The following is a 22,174-nucleotide window of genomic DNA, read 5'->3' as shown; positions in this document are numbered from 1 at the left end:
ATCAGCATCAGACGAGTGAATTGTATCGGGTGTAGGTTATATGTCAGCCTGTGTCAGTGTGAGCAGGACTGGGCAGTCTGCAGTGCTGTGTTTAATCAGCTGTCACCTTCTTTTCTTTAGTGACAACACGTAATATAACAGACCATCCGTACCCACCTTGTACACAATCCCTGCATTCAGTGTTCTGTCCCAGGTTAGCAGGTTGTATTTATGATAATAGCATTTAATAAGTTCTCCTTTTTTGTCATATTTCTTCCTCCTATTTGCATCTCCAGTACACTGGAGCACATTTATTACAAGTATTTTATTGAAAGCCTATTTCCAGGGGAATAAAAATAACCCTTGCAGTGGGCCTACCCCCACACCAGTTAACTGCCCGTTTATGTCTATTGGTATCAAGAAAAGCACTTTTACTTACCAGATCTCCACTCCCCCGGCAGTAGGAGCTCATCTCTTCTCCCCTACGCTTCAGCTTGTTAACTGCCCTTTAATGTCCTTAGGCTATAGGCCCTGCAATGTACGTGATGATGTCAGCGGGCCTCTGACTGCACAGAGGGGAGAAGCTGTGGGGATCAGGCAAGTAAACGTCCTTGGCACAATACTCCTAAACAAGAACAAGCAGTTAGCACTTGCTTTGTGGGAAGCACCACTGCAAGGGTACTTCTATTTTTTTTTCCTTTTCCTGGTGATAGGTATATTGCATTACCTTTCTAGTTAGGAATAACGGGCAGGGCCATGCCCATAATGAGGCAGTCCAAGGCAGTTGCCTCAGGCGGCATCTCATTGGGTCACGTGGGGGGGGGGATTGGCAGATGTGACCTTATAGCAACCTGTGATGATCTAGCCGGTGCCCTGCCCAGCTGACTGAGATAATTGGTTGCTAGGTGCGGAGCGGGACCCTCTGGCTGGTGTCCCACTCAGCTCCTGGCAACCAGTGACATTGGTGAACTGGGCCGAATGCCGGACAGAGGTACCATGCACCTCCTACCACCCGGGCTCTGGCAGCGCAAATTGTAAGGATGCACCTGATCATTGCATGACAAGCTTCTGAAATGCTAGTTTCATGGCTATTTTGCTGTCCTTATGGCTTCAATACTTTTTGAGTCACTGATCCAAAACAAATAGGCAGATCAAGCACAAGTTTCTCAAGCACAAAGGTAAGAACTGCCTCTAACCTATTTTCTTGTCCTTACAGATAAGAAATGGCCCTTAATAAGTCTATGCATCCAAGAAACCGCTATAAGGACCGGCCTCCAGACTTTGCCTACTTGGCTTCCAAGTATCCGGAGTTTAAGCAGCATGTCAGCGTGAGCCTGTCTGGAAGAGTGAGGTACGTTCTCTTCTATGCTTTGAGTTTAATTCAAAGTGACACTTAACTCAGGAATTAAATCTTAAAAATGCATTCAAGTATCTGAACTATTAATGCTATTTACTACCTGCTATTATTATGAGCTTGGAGTGGTGGCTACTTTACAGCACACACAGGGACCATGGGGAACAAAAGTAGCCCCCCTCCTGAAGGAAGGACAGTGTCAGCACCAATTCAGAGATGATTTGCGGATCTACAGCTGAGTGATACACAAATAAGATACATTTCTGTTAATAGTTAAGGTACTTGAATGCATTTATAAAATGTAACTCCGGAGTTTAGGGTCACTTTAATGCGAACCCCTCTCTCAACTCTTGCCACGTTTACAAATCTACACGTTGTACAGCCTTCTTAAACCACTTTCAAACTTTTAATTTCTTGGTTAATTTCCAAGGCATGCCATGCCTGTCATAACAGCATCTGCTCAGTGAATACCTTAAAATATATGTAAACCCAAACACTAAAATCTCATAGAAGCTTTAATGCTTATATCATTTCAAAAGTGCTTTCAATATTTTTTAAATTGGCAGTTGTAAACATAATACCTGGGCATCCTGTCACGAAGGCTCTTTTTTTAGGCACCTCCTGTTATAGGGTGATAACACTCTGTCCCTGTCTCCTGGATTGTCACAATGTCACATGGGCTTCCACAAGGAATATATAAAGCAGGTGCCCATTTCAGCACACATTATACAGGCATAATCCACTGTTAAAACCATTAGGAGACCTGCCCTGAGAAGTGTCATGCAACTATCACTGGGTCACACATGTAGAAAGAGGCTGCAGGAGATCAGTGATACTTATATGATACAAAGAATGAAAAAGTGAAGGTAACTTTCTTATTAAAAAATGGTAATTGTTTATGATACACAGTGTTTAAAAAAAGTAAATGCCATTTAGCTAGAGTTTACTACTTTCAACGCTCTATCTATTTATTCAGCGTGAACTTCAAAGAACCTGGAGCTGTCCGAGCCTTGACTTGTACTCTCCTAAAGGAAGACTTTGGGCTAACCATTGACATACCCCTGGAAAGGCTTATTCCTACTGTGCCCCTGCGGCTGAACTATATTCACTGGGTGGAAGATATCATCAATTACCATAGCTCTGACAAATCTACAGTGCGACGTGGGATTGACATAGGTAATCTTATTGTCATATTTACATTGAAATAAGCAATATGTGTTAGCAAAGATAGAGGTCACAAATTTGTGTATATCTGGTTTGATACACCTCATATTTTCTGTATATAGTTGTGTAATATGAGGTGCAGAAATGTGTGTATTGACAGTACAGTACTGATACACACAGTCATAAAAATGCTGCATTTTTATCAGTACGGCATTAAAATTGTGTGTGTATATATATATATATATATATATATATACATATATATACACAATTTTATGTTCTGCCCATGTAAACATGAATGCTAGCATTAATATACATGCAGCACTAATGCACTTTATTGGAGCTGCCTGTCGTCCTCTATTGCTATGATGCAGATGGCCTAGCTTCCTTTGTTACAGATTTATATCTTTTTGTGTTTTAAATAAACATGTCCTTACCATATGGATCCCTGAATAGGAGGGTCAGCCTTAGTTATTATCACCTTAGCAAATGTCAGTGTTCTAAGAGAGAGAGGCTGTAGTTTGTGTCCCTTTAGTAGTAGCAGTCAAGCAATTGGGGTTACCTTACCAAAAATGAAACTCCTATTGCACGGAATACCTTAAAGTGTATTCTACTTATGCAGTCGAATTTGAGAATTTCCCTCTATATGTTTGTGTTGCCTTTCACACAGCATCACAAAAATCATTTTTATTTTATTTCCTACTAGGGTTGCACAGATACCAAGTACAGTACTCGGTACGAGTACATGTACCGATACTTTTGAGCTCCAAGACTAGACTAGAGAAACATTCAAAAATTAGGAGGCCGCTGTCATCTGTAAGGAGCACACGTAGCTCTCGGGATTTGTAGATCCTTGTTTTAATGTATGATTTTGGTTTTATAAATATAAATAAAGTGATGCACAGATACCAGTTTTGCGAGTACGAGTACTGGTACTTGCCGAGTACTTACAAGTACGAGTACTGATACATTTTTGTTTATTGTCATGTGACAGTTTTTCTAAAACAATACAGACTAATGATTTCAGGACAGTGGTGGAACGCCAGAGCCAGGTCCCAGCTGCAACCCTGGTAGTTCTCATGAAAATGCCAAGTATCTGCACTGGTACTCGAAAAGTATCTGTGCATCCCTATTTCCTACCTTTTTAGATGTTTTGTTGCAGCAGGCAAAATGGCTGAATCCAGATTTTACTGAGTACTTTCACAGTGACCTGTGCTCCTAGAAAGACTTGGGACTGAAATGCGTTGCTTGTGTTTCTCTTATTAACATACAATGCAGAAGCTAGGCTTTTAATCTGTTAACCCCTTCTTAGGACAGGCAGTATTCAAGTCTATGTTACAATTTCAAAATAAAATGAGCTAGCACAGTACAGACAGCATTAACACAGACCCCTCACAACACCCCCTAACGTTACAAAGAAGGAGAAGCAAATAGAAATTTCAACCCTTAAGAAGCCAAGAAACCCTAACCCAAGTAAAAGCAGTTTGTACTACAAGAAGCATTTTTTTAAATATATTTTTAGTATTAACGTTGTTAATGGGAACATGTAATAAATATAAAATTGGTGTTATCCCTATTTGGCTGCAAAAGTGGAAATACACTTTAAATGTGACGTGTATCTAAGTTGTAGACCTCAGGGAAAACAAATTAACCAATTACTCAAGCAGGAAATCACATTTCTTAATCATACATCACTGGATGGGGATTTGAGACCAATGAGTTCTGAAGCTACCTTCAGGTGATTCTACACTGTATAGCCCCTCCCACTCCCAGCATTTCTTCAGTTTTTTACTAGTGTCCTCAGGTGAACAGGCATCTTCTCTTTGCTCTGAGAGAAGCATATCCTTTTTGGTTTTTTTCTAAACATTTTTCTTCAAGACTCTTTCAAGTTTCCTAATGGCACCCAAACACTATGGCAGCTATCTGGATCAGTTTACTCCTCGACTGAGCCTTGGGGTGGCAATAACTGGACCCTATCAGAAAGAAGATGCGGGGCTGGCCTGTAATATTGCTCCATGCACTGGATCCTGCATGGGGAACTCACCTAGGCATGTAGTCCATTGTGTTCAGTTAGACGCAGGGTGCATTACAGGTCCAGGGCCATGGTCTATCTGCTTTCAGAGTCCTCTACCTGGAGGGTAGACGTCTCCCTCTGACCTTCCTGAAGTGGATGAGATTAAGGGGGGGCTGCATCCAAAGATACTATTACAATCACGTAGATGTGGTTCCCACTTGCCTACAGTTAAAGCCACCAGTGTCAACCTTACCAAAGGTCACTAGTCTGGGATCCTTAAAAATGCCCCGACTAGCAATGTTTTTTTCTTTGTACACTTGTTTCTACAGCCAGTGTTTGTATATGGCGATTGACCTCAACCTGGCAAGTTGTTTACTCTTCCCCAAGTGTATTGCTCAGCAATATCCTATTGAGGAAGGTTTCCTTAAGAAGTGGACTGTCCCTGTTGTGGACTCAGCCATTTTCTACCTTAACAAAACCCTAATGGTTCCTGTTGAGGATATTCCTGTTTTCAAGGATCCCATGGACAAGAGGTTAGAAGCCCTCTTCAAGGCCTTATTCGCCCTTTCAGACACTGCTATACAACCTAACGTTCACACAGTGGTAGTCTGCCAGAGATCTTGGCTCCATTCTCACAGACCCTTCTGCGCTCCAGCACCTTGGAGTTATCTCCTGTGCTATTATGTCTATGGGCTTGCGGATACTCTCTGCCAGGTGTTCACGGTCTCACTTCATGTGATGTATTTTTTTACTACAGTGCTGGTCTGTGGAGCTTCCATGCAAGAAGCTTCTGAATTGCATTCCCTTTACAGGGGACCACCAATCTGGTGTACCTTTAGATACTTACATCAAGGAAGTCACAGGGGCAAGAGAATCCTTTTGCCTCAGAAAAGAAGGCTAAACCTGCAGTGGGGAAGTCCTCTACTTCTATTTTCAAGAAAAGTTCATATCATCCCTCTTAGGACTCAGGAGCCGAGTTCCCTTCACCTGGGAGATTTTATAGCCTCTATGGACATCAAGGATGTCTATTTTGCACATCTTTCCTGCACGCTACCTGCGTTTGGCCATGGTCATGCATCATTCCCAGTTTGTTGCTACTCTCTTCAGCACCACAGGTCTTGACCAAGGTTTTGGCCTCTGTCCTGGCAATGCTTTGCTCTCAGGATGTTCCTGAGATGACCTGGTTTACCTCCTGCTCAGGCATCAGTTGGAGCCGGCCTTGTCAGCCAGTGTCTGTCGGACTGCAAACTCTGTAGCGTTTAGGATGGATCCTAAATCTCCAGAAGTTGACACTGGATTATACTTTTCGCTTTGGGTATCTTAGCATAGTCTTGGACACGGCCCTGTCCAGGATCTTCATCCTCAACTTCCTCTTCCTGTTCCTTGCTCTCCAAACATTCCTGCTTCAGATGTTGTTCAAAAGTCTTTTAATTCCATCTCGTCTGAAGTACAAACCTCTATCCAAGCAGTTTTGCAAATGTAAAGACTTTACTGACCGTCACAGCTGCAAACCACATACTCTCCAATCAGGGGACAGAGCTTGGCTCTCAACTAAGAAAAATAGACTCAGAGTGTCATCTCTGAAGTTTGCTCCTAGGTTTATTGTCCCTTTTATATGGTCATCTCCAAGATCAATCCAGGATTTACTCATCAGGTTTTCTTGGCTTTTTCTGACCCCTTCTCCTCTCTCCAAAAACAGCCAGGAATATGAAGAGAATCATATACTGGACACTTGATCTTTCAGTGGTGTACTCCAGTACCTTTGTTGATTGGAAAGAATTTGGGCCTAGGATCCTGTATCGAATATCTTTACACCACATCTCATAAGAAAATTCCATCATATGTTCCCTCAGTCTAGGCCGGCGGGCACGGAGACCACATATGTGGTGGTGGGTGGGGGGGAGAAAAAGAGAGACTATCAGCTCTAATTAACATTTACGTTACAGTGCCATCTTAGCTTTCTGGGCGCCTGGCTGCTGGCACAGGCTTTACCCAGTGGCATCCTTCTTCTGACAAGCTGTGGCTAGTCAGAATAGCTCTATTTTCCTTGTTGGCCGCAGTCCATCTGTGTGGCGTCCACCCCCTGTCCCTGCTGCCTATCTGAATGGTTTCTTCTTCTGATGTGTCAAAGTGGGCTCTTCTAGTTCATTTAAACTTGGGCAGCTTTCAGCTTGCTGTCTAAGCAACAGTATTATTAGCTGTCTACTGAACCCCTCGAGAGCCTTTCTGCTAGCCAGTCTGCAACCTTCCATTAATTCTTGTGTAACAACCTATGGATTTGTTTTTGGTGATCCATGTCTGCTGCCTGCCCTGATCTCTCTCTCTCTCCTAGTTTTTTTCTTTTTGGTTATCTGAGTCTGCTGCCTGCCCTGACCTCGGGCTAGTATCCCGGTTATCCTTGTTCACTGCCTACCTGACCTCATGCTTGTTTCTTGACCATCTGTGTCCACAGCCAACCCTGACCGTTTCCTAGTGCCTTCCTAACTTGTGGCCCATTTGCCTCGGCAGAGTGAACCTGGGGGTCAACACACAGGCTAAGCCCAACCCCCCGTGAGGGGTTTTAGACTCTGGGGGGAAAACGTGTCCTCTACTCATGTGGAATCATCTTCGTACTTTGGCAAGTCCTGACTCTACTCCTCGTTCTTGTATATTCAAGTGTGATCCAGTTCCCAGGCACCTGTAGAAATGTTTAGTAATGACAATCTACAAACGGATACTTCTATATAATTGCTGGCCTTTTATTCTTTGCATACCTTATGTTTCTTTTTCTACATTTCGCCCTGTTTCAGACAAGCAGGGCTAAATGTAGAGCAGGGGAGCAAGCGTTCGTTTTGTACAAGTGATCTGGGCAGCTGCACAGCCTCCCAGATCACTTGTATAGCGGCAGCCTGCTTGTCACTCCCACCGCCACCCACATATTGTGAGATCTTGCCGTTTACAGATGAGATTTCTCAGCAATGGACTGTGATAAAACCTCCCCAAGATTCATCTCTTAGGCATGGGCTACATCATTAATGCCTAAGAGGACCAGGAAGTGGAAAAACAGTAATTGTAAAAAAAAGCAAAAAATGTTTAATGAATGTAAGATGATTTCATATTAGCATGCAGAGCTGCATACTAATGTGAACTTTAGTGTAAGGGTTTACCCCCTCTTTTTAGTGTAAGGGTCCACTTTAAGGTCAAATAGTTCTAAATGATGTTTTATGAAATAGCATGTAGAAAGAAAGACAGCACGTTATGGGGTTTCAGATCCTCCCCCTTCGTCAGGCCTTGCAATACGCAGTATTGCAATATGCAGTATGAAAGTAGCAACAAGACTGAATTTCTTCAGTTTGCAAGTTGTCTGCTTGATTGCGGACCGAGGGAAGTTAAAATGTTTAGAAAACTTCTCATAATTGGACTGTCTTGCAGCTGCAATCTGTTGTGAAGAGAACTGAATCCAAAAATATGATTTTTTTCTTTGTAATGCAGTACGGCAAGTCAAGCCCTGAACAGATTGATTGAATGAAACACACCATTTACCATTTACTGGTTGCGGTACCTAATATTAATTTCCCACTTTTTAATATGTCATCATCTTAGAGGCTCGGATATTTTTTTCTATTATTAAAGAAGTCTAGTAATATCTAGTTTGTTGAATGAAACAAACTTTTTTTTTTTTCTAACCTTTTTAGAAAGATTGTTTTATAATTTATGTATTTTTACTTTACTGTCGGGGGCTCTGGGGAAATATCAGGGGTCTAAACAGACTCCTGATATTTCCCTTTTAAAATAGAAAAAGAGATTGAGTCAACGCTTTACAAAATAAATGGAGACTGTACACTGACAGTACAGTTCAGTACAGGATGTTTAGGAGGACCCTGCTCGTGAGAATTTACAATCTAAAGGGAGGGGCAGGTGATACAAAAGGGATTATTTGTGAGGGATGAGCTGATGGAGAAAGTAAAATCACAGTTTTTAGGTGGGGGCAGGAGAGGCTCCCCAGAAGAGATGAGTTTTCAAGGATTTGTTAAAGGCGGACAGGGTAGTAGATGGACAAAAAACGTTTTTTTTACTTGGATCATTTCATATTTTAGAAGCATTTATGCAAAAATCCAGAAGATATTTTCTTATGTGTGTGTATTTGTATATTTTATTTTGATTTTAAATGAGAGAAAATCAAATATCAGCTAAACATCAGATAACATTAGATATTGACAGATGTGTATTATTACCCCATTCTTAAAATAAATCTCATACTAGCTGCCGTCTTTTGTCTGTGCCTTTTGCTCATTTATTCTAGGTTATTATAATGGTTTGCCTGATGCCCTCACAACTTAGATGTTTGCCCTCTTTACATAGCGGTGACCGTCTCGCTCACATGTCACTTCCTGCTGGGCTCCTCCATGCTGAGCTGCTACCCCTTCTTTTTGCTCACCATCTGCTGCAAGAGAGGAACCTGCAGATCTCTGCTGCTTTGTAGAGTTGACAGTTGTTCCAAGTCTTCTAATTGATGATGTGGCTGCTCCAGTGTGTTACTTGAACCCAATAATGTTCACTTGCAAATGTGTGGATTTGTCTAAAAGCTGAAGGTCAAAGGAAATATTTTAGCTTTCATTTATTGGTCCTTTCTGTAAAAGGGCTTTTAGGGAATCTCTTATGACATTTTTATCAACAGTATTTTCACTGGCCCCACAAACATGTTCCACAATCTTGTGCTACAGTGTAATATATGTTTATAGGCACATATCAGGCCTTGTACACATATGTGCACTGGCACTGGGTGTACAATATTTATATACTGAGCTGTGTGGTTTAATGCAGACAACTAATCAGCAAAGAGGTTGTTTTAATTATTGCTGTATTGCGCAAAAAATATTATCATTGCAGGTTTTTCCATATTATTGCCGCAGTTTTTTTTTTTTTTTTGTATCTATTGCTCTCGCTGATGGACCTTTTCTCTCTCAAAGAGTGACGGCCACAGGGAAAATGCTAAAGGGCACTGGATTTGTGTTTGCATCAAGGGCCTGTATGTCCTTAAAGATGAAGTGCAGGGAGAACACAATATACTCTCCCCGCTGCAGTAGGGCTCTGCAGCTGTCAGTCGCTGGCTCTAAGACCAAGAGCTGACCAATCATGTTACCGCTCAGATCTCGGCCTCTTTGCCTTTTGGAGAGCAGTGACTGACAATCCGCAGGGATTCCCCCCTCCCTCTCTGGGAGGACACAGCTGGCTCTGGCTGTCAGTTAGGCAGCTGGGGTGGATGCCAACAATATTGTCAGGATCCTCCGCCACTGTGGCGCAGCTTTGTGCTGTCAGCTGATAGCAGGCATAAGCACTCTAACTGCTAACTTTGGTTGACATCGTAAAAAAGCTTTTGCTTTACTTCTTCTCCTTTTAAGCTTGCTGGCTGTCTAAACAAGAGAGAATCAGTCGATTACCCCCATCCATTCAATAGTGTGGGTGGCAAGGAAAATATCTTATTTCTTTTAAAACTACAAGTTAAACTGCTATCCAACAGTTTGTGTGTCCGTCCGTCCCACTGGGCTCTAGTTTCTCCCGCCGACCCCCTTTCATTACTACTGTGTCCTGTAGTGTTCAGTGAGAGGAACCACAGACTTGGAAACACCCAGTAGTGTCATTTAGCAGCAGCACCTGTAGCTCTTGTAGAGAGTGAAATGTCCCCTTGCAGGGTGCTTCTAAGTTTATTTGCTATGGTTAGTGACGGGGTCGGTTTATTGTAGAGCTCAACCCAGTCTTTATCTCTTATATAAGCTTCAACGTGTTAATGTAATTTCAAAGTTGTTTTTAATCTTTATAATTCCAATTCTGGACTCGGGATCTTCTCGCCCTTGCACGCTCTGACCCTTTCTAATAAAGCAAATTTATACTTGGCTTTTCCCCCACTATGTTTGGTTTGGTCCAGTGACATCACAGGTTGTCTTTACCATCTTCTTCTTGCAGCGGTAACTGGATCTTGAAAGCGTGACTCTGACTCCCTGCAGCATTCTCTTGTAAGCCTCAGGTGGGGAGTAGTACCAGATATGGGTGAGCATAGCATCTGGAGACGCTGGGGGTTCAGTTTATTTTTGTTTTGTTGGAATTGTCAGCAGCTTTCAATAAAATGGTACCTGGTGATCCAGCCGTAAGGGTCCTTGTTCAGGGGCTTCTTGATGGAGGCTACAAGCGACTTCCCCAACACACATTGCCCAGGTATGGACAACTGTTCTTACCACCAGGAAGATGGTCCAGAGCAATAACATGCAGCCAATGCTAGAGTGAGTACATGTAGACAGGAAGTGGCTGAATGAGGCTGGAGGAGATCCACAGGAGTGAGATGGAAAAAAATAAGGTGAAACCTGTATTTATAAAATATGAGAATACGTTTGATTGACATGTCAATCAATACTATTCTGACTCCGATTGTTGTGATAGCGATTTATCCCTTGTTGAGACCTCTATGCCTGGCCTGTATAAGTAGATTCAATCACTGAGGACATTCATTGTCAGATAGCTGAACTCACCAATACCGTGTTCATCCACAAAGGTTGCTTTATTCTGAACGCGAAGACAACAGGATAACAGCGATGAATGGTTACAGTAATATGCGGTCAAAAGATGATGCCTTTACTACGGTACTATGCAGCGTACATGTGTCCTGATTGCATGTGGCTGTTAGCTGTGGCCATGACACAGGAAATACTGGCCAACAAGAAGAAAGGTGAAGCATACATAAAGAGGAAATACATCACAAAGGGAACACAGAACATGTTTGGTACCAAGAAAGGCCACTAGATGGCAGCACCGAATAAAACATAGATGCTATGAGAAAATGGCATAGGGAAATAACCATATAGTTTCTTAACTATATCAACATGAATATAACTGAGGCTATGTCATATTCTACGCCCCATTGGGGCGGCACAAATACTATAGGCCAAAGTCAGGTGTAGTAAACATGCAATGACATCTCTTGGTGGCGTTGGACTGGACGATATTATAAAGGGAGAGTGTTGACGTTTGCCAGCTGCTATCCGATTTCAAAAAATAGAAGTAACCGAAGTGGCGTGTCTTTTATTTTGAACATAATGCAGTAACCCCCCCCAAAAGTCACCACTGGCCACTAAGTGCCAGCCTGCCTTTGAAGGGCAAGATGTTCTTTTATACTTAAAAGTTTCCAGTGTTTGTAATGCTTACTGGCTCTCTTGTCTATCATAATCTAATTTGTGCTGATTTAAGCATTATTTTCAAGCATTAGAAATGTGAATATCCAGAGCGCAAGGCTAATTTCCATAATCTTAGCAGTCTGCTCTAATGTTCAGTTACATATTGCATTTGGCTTCCAGACCTGGAAGATCACAGTTCAGTGCCCCTGGAATCAGGCAATGGGAACATCCGTGATTCCCTCTAGCACAAGCAGCCATGTGTGAAGACTATCCAGGTTGTGTGTCTGTGGTGTGCAAGGTTCCCTGTCTCTTCCCATTTGTTGTGTCAGAAATGCTGCATCACCACATATTGCTGAAAGCTTGTCTATTGAACAGTATCTCACTGAGCAATTAACAATTCGAATATTATTGATTTTCTTCTCGGAGCCCAAGACTATTTTATTTCCAGCATTTTGTTGTAATAAGGTCACGCAGAGAGAAATGTAGGAAGTTTTTCTTAAAGGGAAACTGTAATGGATTGGGCTTTGTTTTGTCTTTAATTTATTATTTTTTAACTGATGTTTTATATAGTGTGTGTGTGTGTGTGTGTGTGTGTGTGTGTGTGTGTGTGAGATTTAAATTAAAGTGTTTGTAAAATCAATAATTTTTTTTTTTTAGGGGGCGGTTCGGACGCACAGATCCGCCATCATGAACGATCCCATACATTGCTATGGGGACCAGTAATGCGACCGCGCTGGTCCGCGCGATCCAAACCGCCCCCCGTCTGAACTGCTCCCTTCACTATTTTTGCCGCGCTGATCAGTGCGGTTTCCATACAGGTTTCAATGGAACCACGCTGATCAGCCCGGTCTTGGGTGTTTTTTATTGAGTTTCAGCGCTGGAACGCAATTTAAAACTCCCAAAACCTCCCTTGCGAGATCAGCGTGGTAACCGTGCTGATCCGCAACCGCCCTGGTGTGAATGGGCTCTCGGACAGAAAGGGATGGAAAATCCAGAATTTTTAGAGTTGCCAAAGCAATAAGTGGGGGAAAAATTCCATTTGGGACTCCTGTTCCTTTGACATCTCTCTAAGATGGGAATTCCTTTCATTTAGGAGAGATTTCCTGTTGCATCTCCAGGACAGGAAGTGAACAGAAATATTTTCAGTGGGACACTGGCAGAAAAAAATTAATTTGAGAAGAATTTTAACTAGGGATGCACCGATACCACTTTTTTAAGGCCAAGTACGAGTACCGATATCACTCCTGACTGGTGAGGAAGCCTGTCAATCATCCAATCGGCCAATCAGCGGGAGAAGAGGTCAGAATGGAGCAGATGACAGGAGGTCGTGGCCATCTTGCTTCATTGAAGACGCGATAGAGGTCCTGTGTGCGGCGGATTCGGGTCCCTGAAGATGGCGGACGCGGCACAGGTACTCAATTTTTGTATTGGAGTATTTGCACGAGTACGAGTACTCATGCAAATACTCGGTATCGCCGCCGATACCGATGCTTGTAACGGTATCGGTGCATACCCTATTTTTAACCTTTTCATAAATCTATAAATTAAAAAAAAAGTTTTAGCTTTTACATACATCTACAAAAAAAAAAAGACATAGAAGTATATATTTCCTTTTAGGCCGCTATAACCAAAGAGCTGATCATTTCATAATGGATAAGATGCTGGTCGGACTTATGTGTATACATTTTAGCTTAAAGGAGAACTTTGGGGTCAGGGCTTTCCCCCATAGTTCTCCTAAGGTAACGGGAGGACACAAACTAGCGTCCTCCCATCTCCCATCCCATCAAACTAGCGTCCTCCCATCACGCTTGCGGTATACTGAGACGCCGCAGTATATGGTATAGACTGTGACGCCTCAGCTGAAACGGATCCCGACAAAGCATTGTTGCCCTATAGGAGGACGTGCCAGAACACGTGCCTTCATGGCAGGATTGTTAGGTTAATTATGTGAAAGTTGTGTTGCAAATTTTAAATTAAAAATCCCCCAAAAATGGGGGGAGGAGGACAATTGACATAATCTGAAATTGGGCTATTTTACCAGTCAAATGCCTTTAAGTTATGCTGGTTTACTCTAACTAGCATCAACCAAATATTCGTTTTTATGTGGACTGTTTCTTTTACATAAAAATACAAAATGGCTTGTACAGCTATTATGTGTTATATCGGTATTTTAATGAGATGAGAATTTCTTTAAAGCAAAAGTGGGATTAGTGTCTATTTTACTGATTTGCAATCAAGCCTCCTAGGAACATAGCTGATGGATCTCTCTCCTCATGAGCTATTCTTGCTTCATGGCTGAGATCTCCTCATAATGCATTTGGCATAGATTTCTTCCTTTTCTTTGGGGTCTATTCCATTTGGCTCCCTGCCTGCTGCTTCCCACAGTCATTCCTTCCATGATAGAAATTAAACGGAATATCAGCATGTGATGAGATATGATGGGGTTCTGTGACCAGACAGATGCTCTCCCGCCCCTTCCCCTCTAACCACATGACTATTCTATCTAGATACGGCTCTGCTAATTTCATGAAGCTCCACAGAGTAAGGATGCAACTGTTCATTAATAGTTGAGTAAAATAATCCGCAGTCAGGATGATAAGCAGGATATCGTTTTCTATATCAAATAAGTCCCAACTACCGTATTGCCAAAAGATTTTTCTTTTGTGTGGACAGGATAAAACCCTCTGCCGTATTTTTTTAAATTTTTTTTGCTGGCTGTTATATTCCCTGGGGACCTGCATGGTTCCGGAGATAAGATCTGACCTTTCCCACAGGGATATAAAGAACAATTACAGCACTTGTTTTAGTTGAGTGTGGATGAGTTATATATAATTTTTTTTTTTTTTCTTATTGTGTTTCAGGCTAATTCCCTTTACTTCCTGTGTGTTCATTAGTCAAGAAAGTGAGTGAAAATCTTCCCAGGGGAAGAAAGACCATTTTATTTTTTCTGACAGAGGTCCTAATCTTTCCCCATGCTATCCAAAAATGTTTAAAAATCCATGAATACATTATTACAACGCATACTTTTACTTGCTTTACTTTTACTACTTTGAAAGAGAGGCCAGTTTAATATATATTTTTATACACACCAAATAGGCCATGGCTACTGTACAACAGACAGCGCTGTCCACCAGAAAATGTAAACCCAAACTCCGTTTAGAGACACTGTCACTTTGCCCATTAAGGCAAGCGATAATGTCTACTTATAGTCCATCCCCCCTAGCAAGGTGTACTTACTGATCTTCACCACTTCCCCTATTCTCATAGGGGAAGTTGATACAATTCTGTGATAGGGCAGGACTTTAAATTTAAGGGAACTTGTGGCCTTCCTCATGTAACAATCCTGGGGCATGAGCGGCCAATCACTAGGACTGAACGCTGGCATGTGAGGAAGGGGAGCAGTGATGTTGTCCAGCACCTGCATTGGGCAAAGTGACAGTGTGCCTTTAAGCCCACATTGTATCTGTCCTCAATAAAACCAGACCAACAATTACTTAAGGTATAACTTTTATTACAAACTACGAAAAACACATTATTAACATCCTAAATAACGCTTGCAGCCAAAACAAGTTAGGTCTAAAGTCTTCGAAGACACTTTCAATGCACTCATAATTGTATTTGTGGGAAAAATTCTATATGAGGGGCCCCCAGCCACATCACACCGCCTCGGGGCATTTTGGGTATCAACTGCAGAAACAGCCCACTGCAGGTCACTGCAACTTGATTGCACTAAAGAAGAAAAGCCATACTGGAGACCAGTCCCACCTGTTTTACACTTTGACCAATATGACCGGCTTCAAAGACCCTAAACACCAAGCTGCCATTACAAGGATAAACAAAAATACGAACAAGGATACCAACTATGAAAGGAAGGTGGGTGGTGGAAAGTTTGCCCGACACTAGTTAAATTCCAATGCTTCCCTCCTTCAGCTGCTCCCCAAAGTCTTCTTTAGGGCGCTCCTAGCCGGCAATCGCACGACAATGTCATCAGGACCATTAGCTTTGCGTTATGAAGCAGCCGTTCACAACCCAGATCACGAGGTAGAAGAAAAGAGCATCGGAGCAAAGGTAACTATCACACTGCATTCCTCTACCCCTAGGCACACACAATCATTTGACCCTTTTAGCTCCCAAAGTGTAGCTTAAAGTTGATGACAGTTATTTTTTGTATTTTCCATCAGTTTTTTTCTCACATTAGCACTTTTTAGACTATCTGTAGTTAGAAGATTGCGTATTGGTTGATGAACCATAGCTCTTGGCATGACATGGAGTTGTAAGATGTGTGCCAGCCACAGTGATTACGCTTTAATGTAGTCAATCTGATTAGTGGTGTAGCGGATGACTAGTCAAGCAGGATATCCTCCACCACAGGCATTTTATCCAAGGGAAGTGTTTAACCAGATTAATCTATAGAAATTTTTACTACTGGGCAATAGTATGGGCTGCTTGATCTAGTCTTTCTTTCAGACACTTGTGTGTAATTATACCCTGAAATACTTTGAATTATTGGCCAATCAATTTAATTTTTTTATGCATGGCAGACAGTTTGATTTCCTTTCTGCAATTAGGAGAGTATTAAGTGAATGTCATTGCAAACAGTAGTGTGCATTATCCCCTTGCATGCTATCTGCTGGACTGAACATGATTCATATTGTTTTATGCAAATGCCTTATATGTTTAGCAAGTACTTTACCCAGGTAATTGCTACAAATTCAATGTAGGGTAAAGTCAGATTCTTTAATAAGGACCTGTTAATGGTCTTGGAATTGTTTCTTAAATATTCCAAGCTGTGCACATTTCTTTTTTGTGCTCTTTTTTTTTTTTAGTTGCCAGCAGTAATGGTTATGACCAACTTAATGGCTCGTGTTCAGTAAGAGAATAAGAAGTAGGAAATGGGAGTAATTACTCTTACATCAGGTTTGGCTGAATTGTTTAAACTCTTACCAGCGTTTGCTGGATGGGTTTGTAGTGGTTTTGTGGGATTTATAGTTCCACAGTAACTGCCTAATAGGGATGCACCGATACCGATACTAGTATCAGTGCCGATATCGAGTATTTGGGCAAGTACTTGTATTTGCCTCAATGCTCCGATACCTTTCCCGATGCTAGAGCTTCTGGTCAGAGGGAGATTTCCTCTGACCGGCAGTGCCGCGAGGAAAGATGGAGCCGGAAAGCTGGCTCCATGCTGTTTGGCCAGCTCGATGCTGATTGGCTGGGAAGCCGGCTTCCCAGCCAATCAGTGTCGAGCCGGGCAAACAAATCTGATAATATAGCGACACGACCCCCACCCTGCAGGCACCTCATTTCCCTCACATAGATCCTTAGCATTCTTTAACGTACCAGCCCCTCAGCCAGATCTGCCGTCTCCTGTGTGCACAGCGCTCACGTGATCGGCGCTCAGCCTGCTACTGCGCATGCACAGGATTTCTGAATGAAAGCACTGGGCAGTCTGCTCATGCACAGTAGCAGGCTGAGTGCCGATCACGTGGGTGCTGTACACACAGGAGATTCGGGAGAGTGCTGTCTGCCCAGCTGGCTGAGGGACTGGTACGTTAAAGAATGCTAAGGATCTATGTGAGGGGAATTAGGTGCCTGCAGTGTGGGAGTCGTGTCGCCATATTGTCAGATCTGTTTGGCCGGCCTCGATGTCGATTGGCTGGGAAGCCGGCTTCCCGGCCAATCAGCATCTAGCCAGCCAAACAGAATAGATTCGGCTTCCCGGGCAATCGAGAAGCCTTCCCGGCTTCCTCATTGCCCAGGAAGACGGCTCTATGCTACCGGAAGTACCGGCATCGGTACTCGGTATCGACGAGTACAGAAATATAAGTATCGGTACTCGTACTCAATACCGAAAAACCGGTATCAGTGCATCCCTACTGACTTGCCACATATTGACTACATCTTAGGCCACTGGTAGATACCGTACACAGTATGCAAGTATATGCAGAGCGAGGCTGACAGCTAGGTTTGAATTCAATAAACCATTTTATATCTGGACTGCAACATTTCAAGATCCTTTTGATCTCAAGGGGAATGTAGAAGAACAATCTGTTTATGGGTCTCGGTGTATACATGTGGGGTGATATTAAAGACCCCCATTTAATCCAGTTATGTTCTTTGTTAAAAACCCTTAAATGCACTTTTAAGTAGTACTCTGCCTTTGTTTTAGCCTCCTCTAATCCCCTGCACAGCAAAATTTCTTTTAAACATGATGGTGATAGGGTCACTTTAAGAAAGCGTAGGACGTGCCATTTATTTTATTCGGTTTGATTGGTAAACTTTTTAGGTTCTATAAAAGTTATGCTTTAATTTAGTGGGCTATCCTTTTTTTATTGCTTTGCTCAAAAAAAGGTTTATAATTTCACTGCATAGTATAGACAATGTGAAAGGGGCAATACCTTTACCGTCTAGCAGGCAGATGGGTAACTTAATAATAGAAAGCTGTATAAGCTAATTAGATCTCCTCTCGGTTTTCCAAGGACATTTCCATAGCTGGCTTTGATTCCCATACATATGTTTATGATTTTACTATCCTTGTTATTCATTGATTTTTTTTCTTACTAATTGTGGGAACATCATTTTATATTCTGAGATCTAATACCTATTATGGAAGGCAAAACTAATTTTTCCTGTGGAAAAAGTTATAATGAAATTTATTTGCAGCTCAACTTCAGGAAAATATGAAAACAATTAATGTAATTATTTTTTTATTAAGAAATCATTACATATAATATTCTTAATTTGATTGGAGTGTAGCTTTTGAATAGCAAGTACAGACATAGTGAAAATTGCTAGAAGTACCTAGTATTACTTTTTGTATAGTTGTAGTTTATTCATTGGGTCATATGCTTTTAAATACAATTCCTAGTGATGTGAACTGATTTGGGTTTGTTGCAGGATTGACGGGACATTTGTCTATGTTTGGCCAAATAACGTTATTGTTGGATAAGTCTGTAGTATTTAGCCAACAGAAATGTAGCCAGCAGCTTTTAGGATATCATTAGAGTAAGGTGAGAGAACATATATATTGGCAAGAATTTAAAGTGACACTACACTCAGGAGTTAAATCTTAAAAATTAATTGAGGTACATGTTTGTATTATTTAAGGTAGGAAAAAGAAGGATGGGGATAGGAGAGTTTTGTAAGGTACATACCTTGTATAGTGTAGTACAGGCGGGTTCCCTATTTTAATATATTAGCAAAAAACACGAATTTCCCCAAAAGGGGATCCCACCATCCTTTCAAAGTGTACGCAAAATGATTTATAAAAATATATATTTATTATAGGAATTTTAAAATGTATAGCACATATACCAAAAGGTAACAACAAGACATAGACCGACATATGTATATGGCTGCATTCTGTTTAAAGATACTAAACAATACTGTAAAGAACAGGCAGTATGGCATTGGCCTGGAAAGGCCTAAATTCTATAGAAAATATGATATAATCGTATTAACCAGTAAATTAACTTTGGAGAGAGTGTCCGTATATATACCAAAAAAGAGCTCTGTATTAAAAAATGTATATTGGAGGAAAACGAAAAAAAAAAAAAAGGAGAAAAAACGAACAGTCATCATCAACGTGTAATAGAAGATGGATGTTAACTCAGAATGAGATTTATCCTCGTTTTTGGATCCGGTTTGGGGAGAAATAAAGATGTTACTGCTACTCCGACTGGAACTGTTTTGTAGAATGTAGGTAGTACAGGAGATGTAATTGTATTTTGAGCTGATCGCTGTAAATCAATGCCTTAACTGAACTCCGATGTAGATTCCATGGAATTTTGAATCCAGATCATGGGATACCATGTAGATGGAAAAGATTTTCCTTGCTAGATCACTGTGGAGTAGTTCAATATCCTCTTTTTTATATGTAGTGATACAGGGATCCAAAAAGATGTAATCATCAGAAATAGCACAAGCTGTAATGATGGCTGCGGTGGATTCAGGAGATGACCTTGTCTTGGCTTTTTTGGAGATATAAGCCTTTACTGAAGCCACAGCGTCTTTGTCCTCTATTTTCCATAGACGGACCTCCAATATGTTCTGGTAATTCAATGTGGTCCCCCAAAGAAGCATCCTTCTCTTCTGCAGGGAAGAAGATAGTAGACTTGGGACTCGGCATTACATTAAACCGGTACATTTTGTCTTTATTATAATGACCCAACATATAGGGGACATTCTGTATCCTTAGCTCTTCACTGAAAATAATGTATGCTAGGCTGTAATTTGTTTTCAAATGTTACAGGTCAGTGTGACAAATTTGTGCCCTTTTAGTGACCTTTCATTGCAGTGACTACAACCTTTTACCAGGAGACATGCCATACAAAATATTTGTTTTCCTTTGTAAATAGATATTTATTTTAAAGAGAGTATGTTCAGTAAATACACATGTTATGTTGTCATAACATTTAGCTGAAAGTCATTTTAATGCAACTTACAAATATTTATTATGTGTATAATATCATTATTTTATATTTCATATAAGAGAAGTACACACTTCCTGTGTGGTTACTGGGACGGAAAGTGAGGGAAATCTCTCTAATAGTAAACAAAGGGAGTGATGTGATCTCGCCATTTGTCATTAATGGTTTGTGTACCTGTTGGGGAGATTACCTGTGTGGTCACCAGTTCAGGGATAGAAATCTCCCCAGCAGTAAAATCCTTACCAGTCAAAAGAAAAAAAATGACTGGAGGCTGATCCCATGTAAAAAAAGATCTATCTATCCAGGGGCGTCCCGAGACTAGGTGACACCCGGGGCGGAGACTGGGGTGACACCTCGGCGTGACATTTCCGCGCGAAGATGGTCTTTTTGAGAGAGGAGGGGACGTTCACCCGGCGGGATTAGGTATGCCGCCGGGTCATCTCCTCTCTTCTGACACTGTCGGGCTCTCTGTCCGTGACCGAGTGCCCGACATTTCAAAGGGGGTGACACCAAAATGACTGTCAGTCATTTTGGTGTCACCCCTCCAATGGTGGCACCCGAGTGCGGGCCGCACCCCCCTTGTGACGCCACTCTCCTATCTATCTCTATCTCAGTGGTTTACCTTTATGTTTATACTGGCTTTGTTTCATAGGCTTTCTGTTCTTTACAGGTACTGGAGCATCCTGCATCTATCCATTGCTGGGGGCCACGCTAAACGGATGGTATTTCCTTGCAACTGAAGTGGATGACATCTGCTTCAATTATGCAAAGAAAAACGTGGAGCAGAATAACTTGGCTGATCTTATTAAAGGTATTTATTATTTACGTTGTTAATGTCTATGAGGTCTGTGCTCTCCCTTTACATTGAGGGTGTTGCTGTACTGTAAAATACAGTCTAATCTGTGAGTATTACATTTTTATTTTATTACATTTAATATATTCCTCTTTAATTGCACAACACGTTAACGAGCAGCAGCACCACAACACATTTACGGTTTGCGCTTTCTGGTTATTTTGCCATTTCAATTTTTATTGTTTTGTAAAGGTTGCACAAAAAGGTGTGAGAACAAAGAAGAAACAAGGATTAAATATGCATCTGAAAAATAATGCAGTATTCATGTGTAGTGACAGAAATTAAAATACAGAAATACTGTATATTAATGCTCCCAAGAAGAAGAAAGGAAAAAAAGGAACATTAACAATGTGTTACAGAATGCACAAACAAAAATAATATATAAATAGAAGGGTATTATATGTCATGCAGTAATTTAAGACACCAAGGTTTCTAAAGGAAAAAAATATATTGGCAAAATAATGGCGGTGTCTTTGCAAAGGTCTCCTCAGCACATCGATTGCTAGTGCTCCCCTTTTGCTCTTTCCTATATTGCTTCCCAGAACTAAAATCTTCAGTGTTGGTGTTGAACGCCATCAGGAGTGGTGACATCACTCCCTTTGTCATGTGACAGGCCTCGAGCCTAGTGGTTGGCTTCTAGACCCGAGTGTACTCACCTGGGAAGAGGTCACATGATCTTCCATTCCCATAAGCACTGGTTATTGTCCTAGGGCTGCCGAGGTGACTAAGAGTTGGTTGAGGGGGGACCCCGTTGCATAGGAACTGCCACTTATCTTTGAAGGGGCAAGGTGACAACTCTTAAGCAGACAGCAGCAAAACTAGATTAGAATGGCAAGCGTTAGAATCTCTGTTAGGATATTACTGTCTTAGTCCTTTTGTCCCAATGACAACTGCTCTCCTCCTTTCATGGAGGTGAGTGAGGTGAAATCTACCCAATATGGTTAGAAACAGCAGCAGTATGTACTTATCAGCATTATTTACTCTTTCTAAGACTATCCAAAACTTCGAAAAGAGTTTTGTCTAGGTCTGAGCTTTAACAATTCTCTAAAGCTGTAGAAAATATGTACCGTTTCTATATTTTTAAATGCTCTTAGGGATTTTCTGAGCTGTGTGCTCCCTCATTAGTATATTCAGGAATGCATGACTTCATGAATAACAAATTGTCCACGCTCTCTAGTATTGCAATGTATTAGCCATGCATATACTGAGACCAAGTTAAACAGGAAAGTTGAGGAT

General features: G+C 41.5%; 1 protein-coding gene across 2 annotated transcripts in view; it reads left to right on the top strand.

The window, feature by feature from the left end:
* METTL16 (methyltransferase like 16) overlaps positions 1-22,174 on the top strand; it is a 53,428-nt gene that overhangs the window by 2,290 nt on the left and 28,964 nt on the right. For both annotated transcript variants that reach the window (XM_018554105.1, XM_018554107.1), the window contains exons 2-4: positions 1,196-1,330; positions 2,310-2,509; positions 20,756-20,896. In XM_018554105.1, coding sequence (XP_018409607.1) covers positions 1,203-1,330; positions 2,310-2,509; positions 20,756-20,896 — 469 coding nt within the window. In that variant the 5' untranslated portion in view covers positions 1,196-1,202. The remainder of the gene's footprint in view (positions 1-1,195; positions 1,331-2,309; positions 2,510-20,755; positions 20,897-22,174) is intronic.

Source organism: Nanorana parkeri, unplaced genomic scaffold (genome assembly GCF_000935625.1).
Source record: "Nanorana parkeri isolate BGI_ZX_2015 unplaced genomic scaffold, ASM93562v1 scaffold142, whole genome shotgun sequence".
Lineage (NCBI taxonomy): Eukaryota > Metazoa > Chordata > Amphibia > Anura > Dicroglossidae > Nanorana > Nanorana parkeri.
Note: the sequence above shows the minus strand (reverse complement) of the source record. Positions and strands in the feature narration are given on the sequence as shown.